The 19,747-nt window shown below is 39.5% G+C and overlaps 1 protein-coding gene across 2 annotated transcripts in view; it reads left to right on the forward strand.

The window, feature by feature from the left end:
- Window positions 1-18,936, forward strand: part of NETO2 (neuropilin and tolloid like 2) — a 62,818-nt gene extending 43,882 nt beyond the window's left edge. For both annotated transcript variants that reach the window (XM_074968664.1, XM_074968665.1), the window contains 2 exons: window positions 6,939-7,052; window positions 9,050-18,936. In XM_074968664.1, coding sequence (XP_074824765.1) covers window positions 6,939-7,052; window positions 9,050-9,630 — 695 coding nt within the window. In that variant the 3' untranslated portion in view covers window positions 9,631-18,936. The remainder of the gene's footprint in view (window positions 1-6,938; window positions 7,053-9,049) is intronic.
- Window positions 18,937-19,747: the final 811 nt, after the last annotated feature.

A 19,747-nucleotide genomic window follows, 5' to 3' on the forward strand; every position in this document is an offset into this window, starting at 1 on the left:
CTACCTACTGATTTGTAATTATATGAATTCATCCATGAAAAAAATCAATATTTCTGAAGAGGTTTACATAAATGAACTAATTCTGCATGACATATTCAGTTCACAACTACCCATTGTAGACTGCAGATGTGACTGAAATAGCGTAACTCAGCTAAAGGGGATCAGATAAAATAGAATGTGTTTTGGTTTTTCCCTTGATACAATTTATGAACACAACTACCTATATTAAAAGAACCTTATTAAGTTTGCAAAGTCAAGCACTCAAAAATAAGGAAATGCCAGAATTAAGGTTGTCTGTGAAACCTTAATTTAGCCTTGCTGTGCATGTGTTATGATCTTAAGTGATTACATACTATTTTTTCCACTTATTCAGTGCACCGAATGATCATATTTAAATATTGTGTTCTCCTCAGTGTTCAGTGTGTGGCCCTAAACCTTAGTACTGTAGTCTATTTTCTCGTGGACTCTTCCATAGTGCTCATCACTATAGTGTCTGAGTACTTCAAATATTTATCTTCATACAACCTCTGTGAAGTGAGGTTGTAACATGATTCACATTTTACAGCTTGGGAGCTGAGGCACTAAGAGATTAAAGGTCAAAATTATCCACTAGGTCTGGGTGCCTACTGTGAAATGCCTAGGACCAGAGTACTGTACTAAGCACTTTGTATTCAGGCACAGCTCCTATTGACTTCAGTTGCAGTTGTGAACAAGTGCCACTTCTGTAAATCAGGCCGCAGAGTCTCAAGTGGGGGCATCCAGAAAATGAGGATTTCTTAATCAGTGACCTGCCTGTGAACAATTCTGGCTTACATGACATGTCCAGTATCACATAGGAACTTTGTGTGACAGAGGCAGGGATCAAATCCAGTCCACCAGAGTGGCATTCTCTTAACCATGAGATCCTCCTTTCTTTTCCTGTAATTCCCTCTCATTCGCTATGTACCTTCCAACTTAATCAACAAACGAGAGAGGGTCCTACAGGGAAAAAAGCTTCTTTTACAACACAACCCTGGTTCAACCCCAGAGCTGGGGTCTTGTGGAAAAAAGATCATGTAATAAAAGACACTTGTGTACAGGAAACCTTAAATCTGGCGTTCCCTAACTTTTGAGTGCTTGCTTTTGCAACCTGAATAACATTCTTCAGTGTAGGAGTATTCTTATGGCTCTCTGCTCTCAGTTCCAGTACCTGGCTACTTCCAAGCCTGTAGCAGCAATTACCAGGAAAGTCCAGCTTTACCCCTGTAGCCTTGGACTGAAGCATCCTCAGTCACTCTTGTGGGGATGGTGCATATGCAGTCCAGTCAGCCACTAGGAGCTGGGAGCATACTCAGTAGGGACAGAACAGTTTAGTAATCTAAGTCTCTACTGAGCATGTACAAACTGGGTTTGTTCTTTTTTTGGTCTTCAAAGACTTAGCAGTTGGGCAGATTTTCACAGGGATGGCAGAAGTCGCATCCCTGACACAAGGCCACCACCAAAAAACTTCATTTCAAAGGGGAAAAAATCCTTCCGAATTTGACAATTATATTTTTTTACTTTGTCATCTTCTTGGAAACAGCTGAACCATTGTGGCTGACATTTCAAAAAATTCAGCTTGAGGCAGACACCCACCATGGAAAATTTTCAGCTCAGATGGTTGGGTTTTGCGCAGTTACAAGCTACTGAAAACAGAGTCCTATAATAGGAAATGTTAGGCAACCTGAATAGATAGCCAAGTATTACACATGGTACTGCTAGCACTATTAGAAGAGAATATATTGATGGGGCCAGTTGGTCCTTGCCCATTATGCAGCAAAGAGAGGTTGCAAGGAGCCTTCTAATTCCTTTTTCCTTCTTGACAACTTTCCAATATAAGTGATGGGGAGGGTGGAGTGCAGCCCGTGTGTTCCATCCAGGCAGATGTGCTACTACAAACCACCTCCTTTTGGAATGAAAGAGGCAACAGAGAAGTCAGTCTTGCACCTTCTCCATACCAGTCCATGAAGCTGGCTGGGTGCAGAAAAACTCCCCAGAACATCCGGTAGCTAAGGGAGAGACTGTGCAATTATTTTAGTTCTCCGAGAGGTGGGATGGCTTTCTACCACCCCTGTCACTAAATAGCACAATCTGGGCCTAAGTTTGTGAAAGGAACAGAAGGCATTTTCATTAGCATATTCAGCAAACAAGCAACTATCCAGAGAGACATCATCCTCTTTTAGAAAAGCACCGTTAAACTTTCTGAAGATAGGTAACGAACATAGCTAAATGCTATTCAGTGTTCATCTACCATATACAACATTTTGACACAAGAATCAGTGTACCAAGAATTAACACTCACTGTACATGGAGATAATGATACTAACCTCCTTTGTAAAGCACTTTAAGATCTTCAGATAAAAAATGCTATGATGATGATAGCTAGACCATGTGTTCTCAAACTGAGAGTCATGACCCCTCAGAGGGTCATGAGGTTATTATGTGGGGGGTCGCTGAAGCAGGGCAGTTGGACTCCACCCCAAGCCCTGCTTCACCTCCAGCATTTATAATAGTGCTAAATATTTAAATACGTGTTTTTAATTTGGGGGGGGGGGGCGCGCGCGCATGTTGCACTCAGAAGCTTGTTGTGTGAAAGGGGTCACCAATACAGAAGTTTGAGAACCAGTGAACTAGACCTAGGGCTCCTAGTTCATTCATAACTACTTGAAAACTGAACATGTCATGAAAAATCAATTTCATTTACAGAGGTAAGCAGGCTCTTGGTTGCCCAATATCATTAGCGGAGTCTCCAGAAATTGTGGCCAAGTACATTAGAGCAGATCTCTACTGTTGAGGAAAATGCCAAGGTCTTCAATGTCCACACAACCTCAGTTTTTAAATTCTCATTCAAAAGACTTTCCCCTTCCCCATTTGCAGTAAACTGCATGGTACTCAACTGATCTTCCTTGGAAGAATAAAGAGCTTAGTTTCTTTTGCCAAGACATTCTCTCAATTCTTGGTAATGTACATATTTCAAAACCAAAATGCTTTTAAAAAAAAAATCTAGGGACGGAAAAAGGAAAGAATGTTTGTTTGTTTGAAATATACCTGGATGATTTATTTTAAAGTCAAATTTCACACCTTACAGTCAACCTCAAAATAACATGGCTGAGAGAAAGTTTTACTAAAAAAAAAAATTCAGCTTTCATCAAATTCCTGGTCTGGTGCTATGTCCCATAGGTCTCAGAGTAACAGCCGTGTTAGTCTGTATTCACAAAAAGAAAAGGAGTACTTGTGGCACCTTAGAGACTAACCAATTTATTTGAGCATAAGCTTTCGTGAGCTACAGCTCACTTCATCGGATGCATACTGTGGAAAATACAGATGTTTTTATACACACAAACCATGAAAAAATGGGTGTTTATCACTACAAAAGGTTTTCTCTCCCCCCATCCCACTCTCCTGCTGGTATAGCTTCTGTAAAGTGATCACTCCTTACAATGTGTATGATAATCAAGGTGGGCCTTCTCCCCACCCCCCACAAACCCACTCTCCTGCTGGTAATAGCTTATCTAAAGTGATCACTCTCCTTACAATGTGTATGATAATCAAGGTGTGCCATTTCCAGCACATAGTTATTCTTCCCTCAGAAAGCACTCAGTTCTATCCAACAACTACTGTTTCTTTGGTGTTCCAGAAATTACAGCTTGCAGGAGTAGGTGATCAATTTTATCTCTTTTCTAAATTTAAAAAAAAAAATCTAGTCAGTTCTTCCATCCACATGTGCTCTCAGTCCAAGAAGCTTAATAGTGTTAGCTTTGATCTGGATCTCCAACATTTCCACTCTAATGCGCAGATTTTCTCTTTATATATGCTATGTGAAATGCTGGATATGCACCCATTTCTCAGTCTGAATCACTTAAGGTTCTTCTCTGTTTGTGCTATTCAGTGCTTGGTTCTATCCAGTCTAACCTCCATGTTTCCAACCAGAACAGTAGCTGATCCAGTGTCATATTCATAAAGGCTATAGCTGCATGAGTTTTATCCTCATCATTCAGGATGAAGGGCATGTAAGGATGTGGCTTGGGCACCAGCATGAGAACAGGTTCTCTTTCCAATAGAACAGTAACTAGTTAAATACTAGTTACGAACACCTCAGGAATGGAGGTTGTTCTTTCAAAAGTTTACATTTACTGAAGACAGCTGAAAATTGACTTAACAGCTTTGACATGTAACTTTGCAGAAGAAAAATGCTGCTTTTAACAGTCTTAATTTAAATGAAACAAGCATGGAAAAAGTTTCCTTACCTTGTCAAATTTTTTTTTAAACTTTCCCTTTAAGTTTTAAGCAAATACTGTACTGTATTTGCTTTTTGATGGGGGAGTGGGGAGGTCGCTGCTGCTGCTGCTGCCTGATTGCATACTTCCGGTTCCAAATGAAGTGTGTGGTTGACCGGTCAGTTCGTAACTCTGGTGTTCATAACTTAGGTTCTGTAGTTAAAGAAGCAGCCAGAGTTTGAGCAGGCAAAAACCTTGACCTTATTCTTCACTATTGGCACTTAAAATAAACGAATGGCCAGATTTTCAAAAGAGCTCAGCATCCAGCATCTCCCATTGAGAACAAACTGACCCTTATTTATGCACTTAAATGGGAACAGAACTTTCTTGAAAATGTGGCCACTTATTTGGATGCTTAACACTTGGGTGCTCAGCTCTTTTGCATATTTGGCTCAAAATCACTATACATTCAAACTAAATAGCAAAAAGAAATTAAATGGATAAGTGGAAGTTGCTTTGAAAAGGCAATACCTCAAATATTCCCTTCCTCCTCTACTGCCTTAAGCCTCTCATTGTTAATTTATACAGTGACTCTTCTCCACAACTTCCCATGAATTATTAATACTATAAAGCACTGTTCTTCAAAAGGATCTCAAAGTACTTTCCAGATATTTAAATTTTTGCAACACCCAGTCAAGGAAGGTGTGTGAAACAGTAATTTCAGTATTTTTAAATATCATTACCATTAACATAAAAATTGGGTAACATGCATTTTCTAAAGTTCCTAAATTATGTATGACGAAAGCTTTATGATCCAAAGAGTTGAGACTACAAACGGATGATCCTCTATGGATCTATTTCTTTCCAATATAGAGGAACTGATTGATAACATGAAAATAAAGCTCAGAAGCAGTGCACATGAGCCTGTGGAATTCAGCACAGTAAGAAATGGGGTCATGTGAAGTGGTAGTACAAAGACAGTTTTAAGGAAGGCAAATTTAGAGGGTTAAGAAATATAGGCTTAAAACCTCCATTAATTCCTCAGGCAAAACTCCAGCTGAAGTAATTAGGGTCCAGGGGTTTAACTGATGGGAACACATGGCAGAACTCTATCCCTTTCCCACTTGCCATCCTCTCCATCACTTACCTCTTGGGTTCACCTCAGCATTTGTGAACCCCAGATGCTCAAGCATGAGTTATCATCTGGGAAATATGTAATAAACTGGCATGTGAGCAAGACAAGCCACTGCCTTCTCCTGGACACCAGTGTCCTTACATTAAAATCAATGCTGATATGTAACTGACTTACAGAAATCTCTAGTGTATAAATACTACACTGATGTAGAAAAATGGAACAAAAAACTGTATAATGGATAGAATATCAAAAGCAGAAAGAATGCGATTATATATATTTAATGAAAATGGATGCTTTGGCACTGTTCTAATGTCAAGAGCGTGTAATATGATAGAAATTTAAAATCCTCTTTAGAGAGAAAGTATAGTTATTTTATTTCTTCAAATTTCTTGTAAACAGCTGCCAGCTAAAGGCTGCTCTTCCTTAAACCCTCTTATCTTCTAATAAAAAAGGCCCATTCATGAGCAGGAGTTCACCTCTTTCACCATGAAGGTCCAAATGACCACTGTATACAGTATACCAATAACCATTAAGTCACAGGTGGCAGGTTTGTTAGAGTGTTTACACTACTGGTGCCTACCTGACAGGCATTTCTAAACGTTTATAAAGCATTTGGAGATCATCAGAGGGCAGGCAGTATAGAACTGCTGAATGCTACTATTTATTATTGTTACCAATGGATTGCCACTTTAGCTATATAATGTATTTTTTGTACTAGCTTCCCAGTTGCTTTTGGATTCTATTCATGGTATCTCCTTTAATCTACAAAGTTCTATAGGGCTTGAGGCCAAGCTACATCTCTCTTCATATGGACTGTCTCAATGGCTGATATCAGCAGGGATGTTCTCTTTGAAAATGCCAAGATTTGAATTCCTGAGGAGGAGAAAGAAGGGAGTTCTTAGGAAAGGGACCTTAACTGGGGAACTTGTTACTTCCCAGTCTGCAGGAAATGGAATCTGACCTTCACTTAACAGCCTAGGTTCTGGAAGTGCTGGAAGAAGGGTAGGAACCTCAGCTGCTTCAGACCTACACCGCGTCTCCCTTCGATTTTTAATGTTTCAGAGCAGGAATTTGTCATATCTCATTCATCTGTAAAGCATGATGCACTTATGGTATTCTGTATAGATAGGAAGTATACTCTTCAGGGAAGAAACTGACTTCCTTTGAGTTTGGAAAGCATATGGCCATTTTGGGCACCACTGCAATCTCAAAAATCAACAAGTAATTCAGAATGCAATATAATGCTATAAGACAGGCATTTAAGACTATAGAAGCTTTTTCCATCACATGCATTGGGTGGCCAACCAGTGAATGGCTCTTACTGCTAACCACTTGGATCAGTACTATTTTGTTCATAGTGTCTGTTGTGCATCCAGAAGCAACCCCAAATGGGCGTATACTAAACTACTTAATAAGGGATATGCAGGAAAACTCATTTAATGTGAAATCTTAGATCAGTCAGTGAAAGAAGGAATATGCATATTGAGAAATATAAAGTTTCTTCACAGACTTTGTGCACTCTGTGAGCTCTTGGCAACTCATAACTTGTTTTTCCTTCTCTTCTGCAGCTCCATGCTCAGGCAGCAGTTACTTTTGCCATAGCAACATGTGCATCAATAATTCTTTGGTCTGCAATGGCATTCAAAACTGTGCATACCCTTGGGATGAAAATCATTGCAAAGGTGAATATAGTGCAAAGCATAACCTTGGTGATCCAGGATTGTCAATTAGCCTTTCATTTAAGAAAGTCATAAAACATCTTTTCCTGCAAATGTGCTGAAGACAGCTATTCTACTAAACTCAGGGAGATGTTCCAAATTTTTAATTTAAAACCAAGAGGCCTGTGAGCAGGGTTGAAGAATGTACCTGCCCTATAAATGAAACATCACATGCCCTTCACAAAGTATATTTTAAACTTTACACAGAACATTGGGCCTACTAAGTATATGCTTTTGTATTTGCCTGATTTGTACTGCTACCATCTATTCCTAAACCTTGATGCTTTTGCAGGAAAAATCCTTGTTTTTTGAAGGAGGCCCCTTCATGTTACAGTGTGAAAATAATGTAAATGTAGTTACTAAGCTAAAATGTATCATGTCACAGCATCTTTGTTTTATTTATTACGGTTAACAAAACTGATCAGTGGCTCCCAAGTTTCTATAATAAAAATCAAGTCTGCTGCACCTGAAGCTCTGCCTGTGCAAGTATAATACACATTTCCAATCAGAAATGGTTTTCTGAGATGTTTTCCTGAACCTATGGGTGCTTTTCTGAAATATACACCTTTCCTAGAATGCTTCTACTGCAATATGAGAGATTCAAACCTACTGCAATATGAGAGATTTATTTATTAAATATATAGCAACAAAGCAATACCATCTTGCCCAGCATTTTTAACTACTGTGTGCTCAACTACATTCCCCATTATATTTTTGCTTTATACGTGAACAGAATTCTTAATACCTAGCATCACAGGAAAAAAAACAAAACCCAAACCCAGAAAGCAGTAAATATTTTTACTGTTTTCTAATGAACAGTCTGTTGTATTCATACAAATTTCTTTTAGTCATTCAGGACAAATACTTTTTCCAGACCAACATATTGCTAAAAATTTGTCTCTTAAGTGTGGGAAACCTGCTGTAATCAGATACTGCCATCTTGTGTACTTCCATTGGAAGTGCTATCAAGAAATTATTTTTTAAACTGATCTTATGATGTGGAATGTTAAATAACTTGCAATGCAATACGTAGGTACAACTTAGTCCAGTTATGAAGCCATCCAGTGAAGGCAAGATAAATAGTATGGTTGGATTTTTTTATATTGTTTTTTAAAGGACTAGATAATTTTGGGGTCTGGTTTTTCCTCCATTCAGATCAATAGGAGTTTTGCCATGAGCACCAATGGATGCAGGATTGGGCCCTTTGTGTACGAGCATTTGTAGCTATACAAGCTAAAGTAATGATATGCTGTTTAATCAAATTTTAGATTTTAGAATGTAAACTAATTACCACAGGGGTCAGGAAGGAACTCACATCCCAACTAAACAGGTATGTTGTTGGATTAGGGGAGGGTCCCAGCAGCCTTTGAAGTATCAGGTGTTTGTCACTGCTGAAGGCAGGGGTATTGGATTTGCTGAACCATTGCACTGATTCAATACGGCAAATCCCACAAATCTATAAGTCCATTACATTTCTAAGGTTGTTCTAATGTAACTTCTCTTTCCCCAAAAACTATGGGCCATATTCTGCTCATGAATGTTTGTGCGAACCTCCGGGAAAATAACACACACTTCTATGAAAGCAGAGCATGGTCCTATGCATCGAAAACTTGCCTGAAATGACATGCTGTTGAGCGGGCTCAGTCCCGCGGTTCTTGCTCATCCCTTATGAAACAAAACTCCAGAGTAACCGGTGATTTTTGTCTGAGTAAGGACTAATACATAAAGCATACAGGGCCAAATTCTGCTCTCCCTCACAGGGATGCAGTGCCCATTAATGGAGCCAATACTTAATAGACATTTGCACCCATATGAGTGACATCAGTGTATGACCCGCTCCATCATTTACACTTTTCATTATCTTAAATCTTTGCATACGAAGTCAAACCTGAAATTTTACTGAATTATTTCTGATCAGACATTTTAGATAGACTCAAAAGCTAACCCTCTCTTTTTTGCAGAGAAGAAAAAAACTGGACTGTTTGAACAAATCACCAAAACTCATGGAACCATCATTGGAATTACTTCAGGGATAGTTTTGGTTCTTCTCATAATTTCAATTCTGGTGCAAGTAAAGCAGCCTCGCAAAAAGGTTATGGCCTGCAAAACTGCTTTTAATAAAACCGGCTTCCAAGAAGTATTTGATCCTCCACATTATGAACTGTTCTCATTAAGGGATAAAGAGATTTCTACAGACTTGGCTGACTTATCAGAAGAACTTGAGAACTATCAGAAAATGAGACGCTCCTCTATTGCTTCGAGATGTATTCATGACCATCACTGTGGCTCTCAAGCCTCCAGTATAAAACAAAGCAGGACCAATCTCAGTTCCATGGAACTTCCTTTCCGCAATGATTTTGCGCAACCTCAGCCAATGAAAACATTTAATAGCACCTTCAAGAAAAGTAGTTACACATTTAAACAGGCCCATGACTGCCCTGAGCAGGTCATAGAAGACAGGGTGATGGAGGAGATTCCTTGTGAAATTTATGTGAGAGGACGAGAGGATGCTGCACAAGGCTCATTATCTATTGACTTTTAATCTCCTGTTAAAGGTAAAATTGGTATGTGTGGGTGTGTGTTTATCTGACACACACTGTGTCTATATAAAAATACACCATATGTAGTGTGTATAGGTATACACACTTTTTAGCTTACTGTATCCAATTTTTTTTAAAAGGAAAGATCTTCATAACCAATAATTGTTGCAGTGGTGGACTTTGCCCCCATCCCCCACAAGCTGCCACTCCACTTGAGCAACAAAACAGAAGGTTTTGCATGGGAACTATCAAGAATATTTTTAACTAAATCTGAAAATGACTAGATTATTTTTCTGCCCTCCCTTTCATATTTCTCTTTTCCTTTGTTAAATAATTAGTTTTCAGACCAACTAGTTTAAGTAAGTAAAAGTGGTGAAAGGCACCACATATTTTGACACAGATGTCTGTTAGCATATTTATCAAATTGCAGCTAGAATTACTTTGGTAAATGCCAATTAAGACGAGTTACGTTGCATCTTGACTAGTTTTTATATTGCTTCCTTAGTCTCTGTGTTCCGTGAGAAATACGTGAAATGGTCTGTTGCCTTTTAACAGTATTTTATCTTGGCTATACAGTATTCATTTTAATATCTTTGGGAATATATGGCCTTTGCAGGTTGTGGATTAAAATTTAACCCAATTCTCAAGTACGTCTTGTTAGACACAGACTTTACACAGTAGCTTCTTTCAGGAAGATGTAGATTTTCAAAAGCATAGGGTGGGCCAATTTCTGCCATGTGTTAAAGCCATGCAACTCCATTGATTTCACAGGTGTATAACTGAGGCTCTCTGTTTTTTCCTATTACTTGCATAAAGAAACTCCATTGACTGACTTTTATATATTTCTGTCTCCTGTAGTGATCCTAGTACTATATTCCTTATGCAGCGCACCCTACCTATTGAAATCCATGCTTAATACACTCAATTGGTGTCTTAATTGCACAGAAAGTACAGGACGAAGCCTGCTACGTGTTACACTTTGAGATGTGTGTGATAACTAAGGTGTATGAAATTGTTGGGGACAAAGAGAAATCAAAGTAACTGAATGAGCTTTTTAGCACTTTTTTCTAGCACTTGTGTCCATGCTGCAAAAATGCACATTTCATACTTTTTTTTTTAAACTGCAGGTTAGACTCTTTTTTTACAGCACAAGACAATTTGTAAAATAATTATCATGGGTTTTTTAGACTCTTTTGATGTAATTTGATACTAATACAAACTGTTTATTAAATCAAGATTTAACACATGTACAGTAAGCCTCTTTCAGTGTCCCCATTAGCGGCATTGAATAACAGGCAGTGACTGGTGTGTACATTGTAACTTGTAAAGAATACTTAATGACATAAGTTAGCCTTTTTACTTTTTTTTTTTTCCCCCACACAGGAACTGTTACTCTTTCACTAAATGTGACCTTACAGTTCTCAGTTACTGGACATATCCTGTATTAAACATACATAAAGACATAAATCAAACTTTTTTTTGGTGCTGACTGCAATGAAATTTAATTCAGTTACTGGAGGTTTCTGCGCTGCAAGGACATATCAGTTGCTGGGCATGTGTATAAAACAGACTAAAACAAATGAGACTTTAATTGCTGATTTCCTGACCAGGTATGATTTGATGGTGGGGAACAAAAATATTATTTCTGTCCCTTTATAGCAATGGGGTTTATTTAAAGTTAGGAACACTCCTTCTCTGTTTGCTTTATTACTGAACCCATGAATCAGAACAACTTCAACTTACTTATATCATCTGTTAAAAATGGTACATGCCACTCTATCAAAGCAATGCAATCAGCTTAATTTACCTAATCTACATGGACATTAAATGAAAGTGTGCAGACATTCATTGAAATGTTATCTGTAAGACTTTCAGCTCAAGAAAACAACACTTATCTCATCCTGAATTCCATTTCCCGTGAAACATAACACTGCCACTAAAGAGAAATGCTAAGACCAGCCATTTGAAGAGAAAATCCAGCATCTTCTGTTAGGATTTTAGACCCAGATGTAATTGGTGATATGCATTTTAGAAGTCATTTTTGGCTTTAATAGAAAAACACAACCTTTTGGGTGCTTAAAACTTCAAGGATCCCATAGCACTGTTCCCACCCTTTCTCCTATCCACTCATTTCTGCAGTATTTTGATTTGTTCTCAGTATGTTTCATGTGTGTAGATCGGGTCAGAATTTTGCTAGATGTGTTTCCCCAGGCAGTCATTACTAAAAAGCCAACATTTACTGAGCAGTGGTACTTCTGATACTGCCATCTATTCCAGGGGTAGCTAAACTTACTGACTCTCCACGCTGCACACAACAATCTTCAGAAGTGCAAGAGCTGGGGCATGCCTGCCGCAATTTGGGCCTTCTGCCCTGCAGGAGGCATCTGCTGAGCAAAAGCCCCTATCCCACCACCCTGCTGCAAGGTGGAAGTCCCAAGCTTTCCCCTGCCCAAGTCTGGTATGTGAAGAATGGAGGGGGCCTGGGCAGAGGGGGGCTCCATGAGCCATGCTAACTGTGAAAGAGCTGTATGTGGCTTGTGAGCTACAATTTGGCCACCCCAATCTATACCTTGATATTGAGATAGCTTAAACATCACCATGCTACTGTCTGCTGCATGATTTACTACTTGTTAACTGGCCCTACAATTTTTTACCCTTTAATAAATATATGAGATAAGAGGGACAATCTGAGACTCTTGGAAGGGGTACAGGGAGGTATCTAGAGTTGTATATAGCTATGATTCATCATGACACGGAGATTGGCTCTAAAATGCTGCAGCATTTCAGGGATCACATGAATCTTAATTTATACAGGAAAAGTATGACATTTTCTTGCTTGATAGGAAGAACGTGATCTTCATAAAGTGTACTAAGGACAAAAAAGCAGTATACATAGTCATCTACATTCAACACACAATTAAAAAGAAGTGACGAAGAGCTATCATTTGCATAACAAATTTTGAAAACAAAACTCATGCCAAAATTCACATCATTTTTATGTACTGAAAAGCCCACCTTATCCATCTGTTAGTGACTTTCCTAACTGTGCAAAGACCTATGGATCAGCAGTGACTCAGGAAAAAGACACTTATTCTTTTAATAAATCATACATTGTTGCTCAACTTTCCTATATAGCTGAAGTGCTGCAGACATCACATGCTCTACTGCCTACATGCTTCACCAACAATGTTGAAATAGTACTTCTCACTGGTGCCTGAAAAGCCAGAATGAAGTTGGGACCAGAGCAGAGTGAAAATGAGAGACTTCAATTCAGGCCTCATGCAAACATTTTATTCAGCTTTGAGCCTCCTCTAGTTTCAGCTCTGCTTTTCATATTGAAATATACTCATGCCAAAATTCAGACAAAGCCCCTTGCTCTCACCTGGTGTCAACACAAATCCATGCATCACCCCAGTGCTTGCTCATTTCACCAAATGAAAGGTTCCAATCTCTCACAAAGCCAAACGTACAGACGTTTTACATGGTTTAGGGTTACACTGTGAAACGTTTAAGACTGTCCTAACTGTAACCCACTGGAACAGTTAAGTAATTTACATATGTTAATACTATATACGTTTATCTATAAAAAAAATCTGTCATCTGTCTATTCCTGCTTTGAATGTGATTGTGTTATCAGTTTGTGAGCTAGCTGAGTGATATTTGCAAGGTTTTTGCTTTTCTCTTCCCCTAACTGTCCCTGTAGAAGATAAATGCTGATAAAAATGGACTCCAATACGAAATGAGTGTAGCCATGAAAGGCTATTTTCACTCAGTTTCTTTTGCTATACTCCATTTTACAGAATCAGCTTAACTAAATCTGTTTTCCATCTGCTTCATATATCACCACTAACAATCATTTTTGAATTCTCAATTTGTTCTCCCTTATCTAGCCATTGTTGATAATCCAAAATACAGCAGATAAAACAGCTTAATTTCTATAAGCCTATTTGATACTAGAGAGTCAAGCCTGGAGACAAACAAAGTGAAGACCTCATGTCTTTGTATGTCTTTTTATTACCCATGTGTCATTTCTACCAGTTGGTTTTAATCAAAGAAATGCATGTTGTTTATGGGTCAGATCTGACCAGCAAGAGAAAAGTGCTGTGAAAAACCAACAAACAGGTACATAGCACATACACATTGCAAGATAAATATTAAAAGTCACTGGGTTTTGGCTAGTAGCTGTCCCCCCATGGTCACCTACTGCTCCTGGCTCCTCTTCCATAACTGTAAGGGTGGTTGTGCCCAGGAGCTGCTGCTGGGTAGTGGGTAGAGTAGGACATAAATGCATGAGGCCAGATTCTCTTTTCTGTTCCAACCCCTTTGCATGTCACTTCTGGTGCGAAGGGAGCAGCAAGCACTGCTCCCACCCCCTAGGAACACCCACTCAGAGGGCTGGAGACCTGTACCAATTTGAAGAAATTAGATTGCAGATACATGGAATTTCCCTCTGCCACCTCTACTGTTACAGCCCAGGTTACTTGACCTCAAATCTCTCAGTCTGGCCCAAAAAGTTTGCTTCTGAAAACCACTTCAGTTGGGTCACATTTTAGAAGCAATCCTCTGCAATTTTACCTGAACTTTAGAAGGGCTGGGTCCTAGCTGGGTCAGTTGTCAGGAGGACAGAAAATAGCCTCACTCTCTACCCTGCAATAAAGCCACAGAGGGGAAGACGGGGGGCAAAGAGGAATGTGGGGGGTAGTATAGTGGAAAAGGAGGGAAAAACATGGCAGGTGACTGTAGAGGATGGACTAGGGACAAGACACTATGGGGGAACACAGAAGAAGAATTAAGTGTAGCAGAAGAGTAGGTGGGAAAGGGAGAGAGACACAACCATGGCAAGGGAGGAGGAAAGAGATAGAATGATGGCTGCCCCACCTCTTGGGATAGAGAGGGTTAGTGTATTCCCCCATGGAGCAGTGACCAAAAAGACCCACATTCTTGTGTATGTTCTTCTGGTTGAATTTGAATCTTAAATGCTCATGTACAATTTGAAGGTAGGCAGCTTCCCCTTAAAGACTCTGAAAATCTAAAGCTAATTTAAAAAATAAAACATTCTTACAATATTCATAATTTTTAAACCAATCTTGTATTTTAGAGTCTGACATGAATTTTGAATGGTTGAGACTGACAATGTTGCCAGCAGTTAGAAAGATAATGAGCAAGATGCAGGCTCTCTGCACTTCCAGTCCCCTGACTCGAAAACACAGGTTCTGATGATTGCTTTAAGTCCGAAGCCTTAGACTGTACCCTTATTCTGGCCAGGCTAGGGCACCTGCAAAACACCAGTCCCCTATGCCCATCTCCACCTACAGATTACTCAGTAATCTGAGCTGGAAGGATGGGTAGAGATTGAAGACAGATCACGATATACATGCTAAAAAGACATGGAGTGCACTCACGGGCCCTAAACCCCATCCTGGTACACCCTTCCCGCACAGGTGTCTGAGGAGCAAGAATGGAGGTGCAACAGTTGAACCATGTAATGGGCACCACAGCTTTTCAGGTGTTTCTCACAGTGTTTAAAACCACCATGCTAAAATTCTGGTTTCGGAACACAAAATCACCTTCCCACCCCACATGTCAGATAAAGAGCAGGTGAGCCCTTCCAGATGTCAGAGCTCCCAGGGGTTACTTCCTATTAAAATGGTTTGCTTTCTTAAAGAAAGGAAAACAGACGCAAGAGTGTGTCTCCCCTTAATCTAAAATGAATATAGTAAAATTAGAATAAATGAATCAATTCTTTGACAGTTAATGTCTGGAATTGTATTATGGAAAAATAGTTTTATCATTGAATATGCAAGTTTTTTTTAATTTTAGGAGCATAGTATGTCCATGTTCTGTGCTACCAGGCTCATCTGAACAAGTCAAAAAGAAAGCAGACAATTTGCACATAAACACTTGTATTCAACTTCTACAGCACTAGACTGTGGAAACTACAACAGTCCAAAGCATGAACCTTCTTTCAGGTCTATTGGCAAAGCCAGCCACCAGCCTGAACCTCTAAGAAGGTTAAATCCCAAGGAGGTGTGAAACTAGATTATGCTTCATTCTAAATGCAAACTAGGTGACAATTAAATCATAATCACTGGATACTGTCCTTTCTGAGGCAATGGCTAATTCTCCCTTGAATCTAATGGCATTACTTTGAAGGTAATAAAGCATGCAATTCTATTGAAGCAATATGTTAGGTTCCCTCACTTCATTAAACACTGTCAATACATCCAGTAAATTGAGGCTGCCAACTGTTTACTGGATAGCAATCTCAGTTACTGCTGGATTAGTACCTGAAAAGATGGTTCAAAGACTGATTTGTGGGGAGAAGAAAAACTCATGAAAACATTTACCAGGGTAAAAGAGATTCTTAGAAATAAAATGAAAATAAATAAATGCCAGGTCTCTTAAACATGGTAGTGAAACTTGTAGTTAGCATGAAGAGAGGGGACATATCGAATAGCACTTGCTGTTTGGGTCTGCTGTATGTTTAATAAGCCAGTGGAGTAGGTCAGGGCCTGAGGATGAAGCCAAATCATTTTTATTTTTCCTGTTGTGATGGAAAACAAATTAATCTGGTAGAGCAAAGACATTCTGTTTGTTTTGCCCTTACCAGAGGGAACAGAACCTGTGCAAGATTTTTTATTAATCTTCTCTAGTCCTTAACATTTATTATTGATTGTGAATAGAACTCCACAAGCTACAGTGACACTACAGAAGGTTTATGTAAAAATCAAACGCAACATAAATTAATTAAAAAGTATCTCAGATTTGAAAATATTTTGTGTAGGCTTTAAAAAAAGTCCAATTTCTATCACAGAGGTTGTGACCTTCTCCAAGCCACTTCTCCATTTAGGTCAGGCTCTCACACTTGTATGCTAATGATCAAGATTTTAAACTGGTTAGAATAATGCAGTGATAACAGAAAGCTGAGTTATACTCTTTCTTGAAAGACCCTGGAGCAGTGATCAACTCTGCAAGCTTAGAAAGCCTGCACCGCTTTGCTCATCACAGTGGAAATGGAGACAGTTGTGTTTGGGAAACAGTCTTTTATGAAACTAGTAAAGTGAAAATTCAGAATTTTTTTTTATAACACATACAGGAATTCATTCTACATGTTGACATCTCAAAGTGATTTTGCTTCAGGTCTTGACATCAGCTTAAATAAAAGGGGAAAGACTTTTGTTAAAGCAAATGTACTTCATACACATTTCTCAGTCACAAAACTCCAAACAAAAAGCTCGGGCTGATTTAAAATGCTGTGCACTGTTTATGATTGTATTTATATAAACCCTATTTTGAATATTGATTTATATAGCTAGTTTGTCACTGAAGTCTGCACGTCTGCATATTACTGCATTTAGGCAGAATGCCAGATGTGTAACACCAGGAGGAATTAATGACAACATTTCAGCAGCACCCACAGAGCTAGTACTGTACAGCAGGTGAATGCTAATGCCCAACAACAAGAGAAACAAGAACACAAAAACACTTCCTTTTCAATAACCTTTTTTCCCCTAAGGAAACACAGCTAAAGGCAAATAACTGTTCCATGGCAACACCACTAGACACAGGAGCTGAAGTTAAAAAGCAGCCCACAAGCTTTTGCTTCTTCTTTTGTGAAGAATTAATGGGGAGTAGAATTTTAAAAAATATTTCCAGATTAATGGTCTTCTTTCTAAGCAGATTACATATATGAATTTAGAGAGACAGAGCCTTATCATGCAGGCTTCACTCAGGGAAAATTCCTCACTTAAGTCAATGGAGAATTTTACCTGACTTAAGACCCACAGGTCATGACCCATCCTTGTATGTCTAAAGATATGAATTATTCAGAGGTGTGAATTACAAAATAGATATATGCTGTAATCAGTTAACTGATTGACAGGCCTGCCTGTAGGCCTTAGGCAGCCATAGCAGAATAACCAAAACCATAATTCTATTAAACAAAAGCGTGGATTCTACTCCTTTCTCCTTCCCCCATCTCTTTGAAGGGGGTGCTAAAGCCTAATACAAAGCCCACTGAATTCCATGGCTAGTAACCACTGACCAAGGGCCACCAGCACCCTGGAAGTAGAGTCAGCTGTAGTAGCAGAGAAGGGCAGAGCAGTAAACTCTAGGGCTTGTCTACACTTAAAATGCAACAGCGGCAAAGCTGTAGTGCTTCAGTATAGGTACAACCTCTGCCGACGGGAGGGATTCTTCCAGCCATGTAAGTACTCCACGTCCTCGAGAGGCAGTAACTAGCTGAAGGAAGAGTTCTTCCATTGACCTACTGCTGTCCGCATGGGGACTTAGGTCAGCTTAACTACCCAGCTCAGGGGTGTGGATTTTTCACACCCCTGACCAATGTAGTTAAACCAACCAAATTTTCTCATGTAGACCAGGCCCATAGAGTTGGAGCCAGGATTCCTCACAGATCCTTTGGGCTTCACACAATTAGAAGTCCACACTCCCTGTGCCCCTTTGTGTGGCCATCAAACCCATCTAGGATGGGAGAGTACACCAGAATGCCACACAAAAACTGATATTAGTTTCTCTTCTTTTCTTCCCCCTACTTTTCCTGTTTTTTCCATGAGTGTGGTATGTTAGGGCTGCTTCATGGGTTGCATAATATGTTTATGCACCTTGGATCTTTGAATGGAAAGACTTACACCAGCGTCAGCTCTTACTGTGTTTTTATTTTATCGGAGAGGAGCTCAATCTTCAAAATTTCTGATGCTGAGCCACATTTCAAGTACTCACAAAGCTGAAGGGTGGAAGGGGTGTATAATTTATTAATTATTCTGAATATTTCCTCTTACTTATGATTTTTTAAAGTCTGACTATCTGCTGATCATTTGAGAAGCATTTACCAAAACACTTAAGTGCATCCAATTACTTAGAAGATTTTATAGGGATATCTGACACCACCACAAAATAGACACAGAAAGGCAATGCCTAATCCTGTGAGGTGTGTGTTGTCTCCAGTGAGATACAGGGCACTCAGCTCCCAACTGAAAGACCAAGCCCCTAGTCAAATGGTTCTCAACCTGCGGCCCATGTAACATCCTCAGGACCATACAGGTAGTACTGGCTGCGGCCCATAATGGTAAATAGGCTCAGAACCACTGCCCTAGTCTGTGAACTAAACAGGTTTGAAAAGAGCTGTCACTAGCAGAGGCAGCTAGGAAAAAAGAAGCACGGAATTCTTGGTGAAAAGTGTTAGCTACTAATGTGTTCCTTTTAAACAATGAGTTGTGGCTCAAAACAGAGATTAGGGCTTGGAAATAGTAGGACAACATCCCTCACTAAACTGCGGCTATGGACACTTTACATTTAATGTGACCTAACACTTTTTTTTTGGGGGGGGGGGGGAAGGGGGGGAGAATGGCCTTTGGGGCTTACCTGAGCCAGAACACAATGGGTACTTTTAACGTGGCTGTGTACTCGTGGCACCAGCACTGGGAGAGAGCTCTCCCAGCACTGTAAAAAACCCACCCCCACGAGGGGAGTGGCTCCCAGTACTTGTGCACAGTCTACACTGCCACTTTACAGCACTGAAACTTGCACCACTCCGGGGGGTGTTTTCACAGCCCTGAGCAAGGAAGTTTCAGCGCTATAAAGTGGCAGTGTAGACAAGGCCTAAGATATCACAGGCATTGCTCCCAGCTATGTACTTTGACATCTTGTTCTAAGTTATTTGTTTTAATCACAAAGATTTAGATAAAATAATACCAGACCTTAAAAAACAACATCTATCTTATTACCATAAAAATTACCCAGCAGGATAAAAACGTAAAAGGAAAATCTTCATGTCAGTAAAGGTGCACTGCTTAAGTACTGAACAAGATAATTAAGAGACACTCCCTAGCAAGAGCTCTGTTCTGACTTTTGTCCTTTGCACCTGTACTATTTTGCCTCATGCCTCTTCTGCACAGCAGGAATGGATGGTTTGTTGCAGCATGCAGCCAAAGGTACATCTAACACAAATAACTGCAAGCCAGCCACAGCTACATTATTTCAGAAAGCAGTTCAGACCTGTGCAAAAGGAATGCCTCTTTCACCATAGACAAAAATAAACCTAACCTGAATGCCAGTCAAGGATGGAGAATTCATCAATAGTTAATATCCAGCATGTCATTC

The sequence above is a fragment of the Natator depressus genome, chromosome 12, assembly GCF_965152275.1.
Source record: "Natator depressus isolate rNatDep1 chromosome 12, rNatDep2.hap1, whole genome shotgun sequence".
Classification (NCBI taxonomy): Eukaryota; Metazoa; Chordata; order Testudines; family Cheloniidae; genus Natator; species Natator depressus.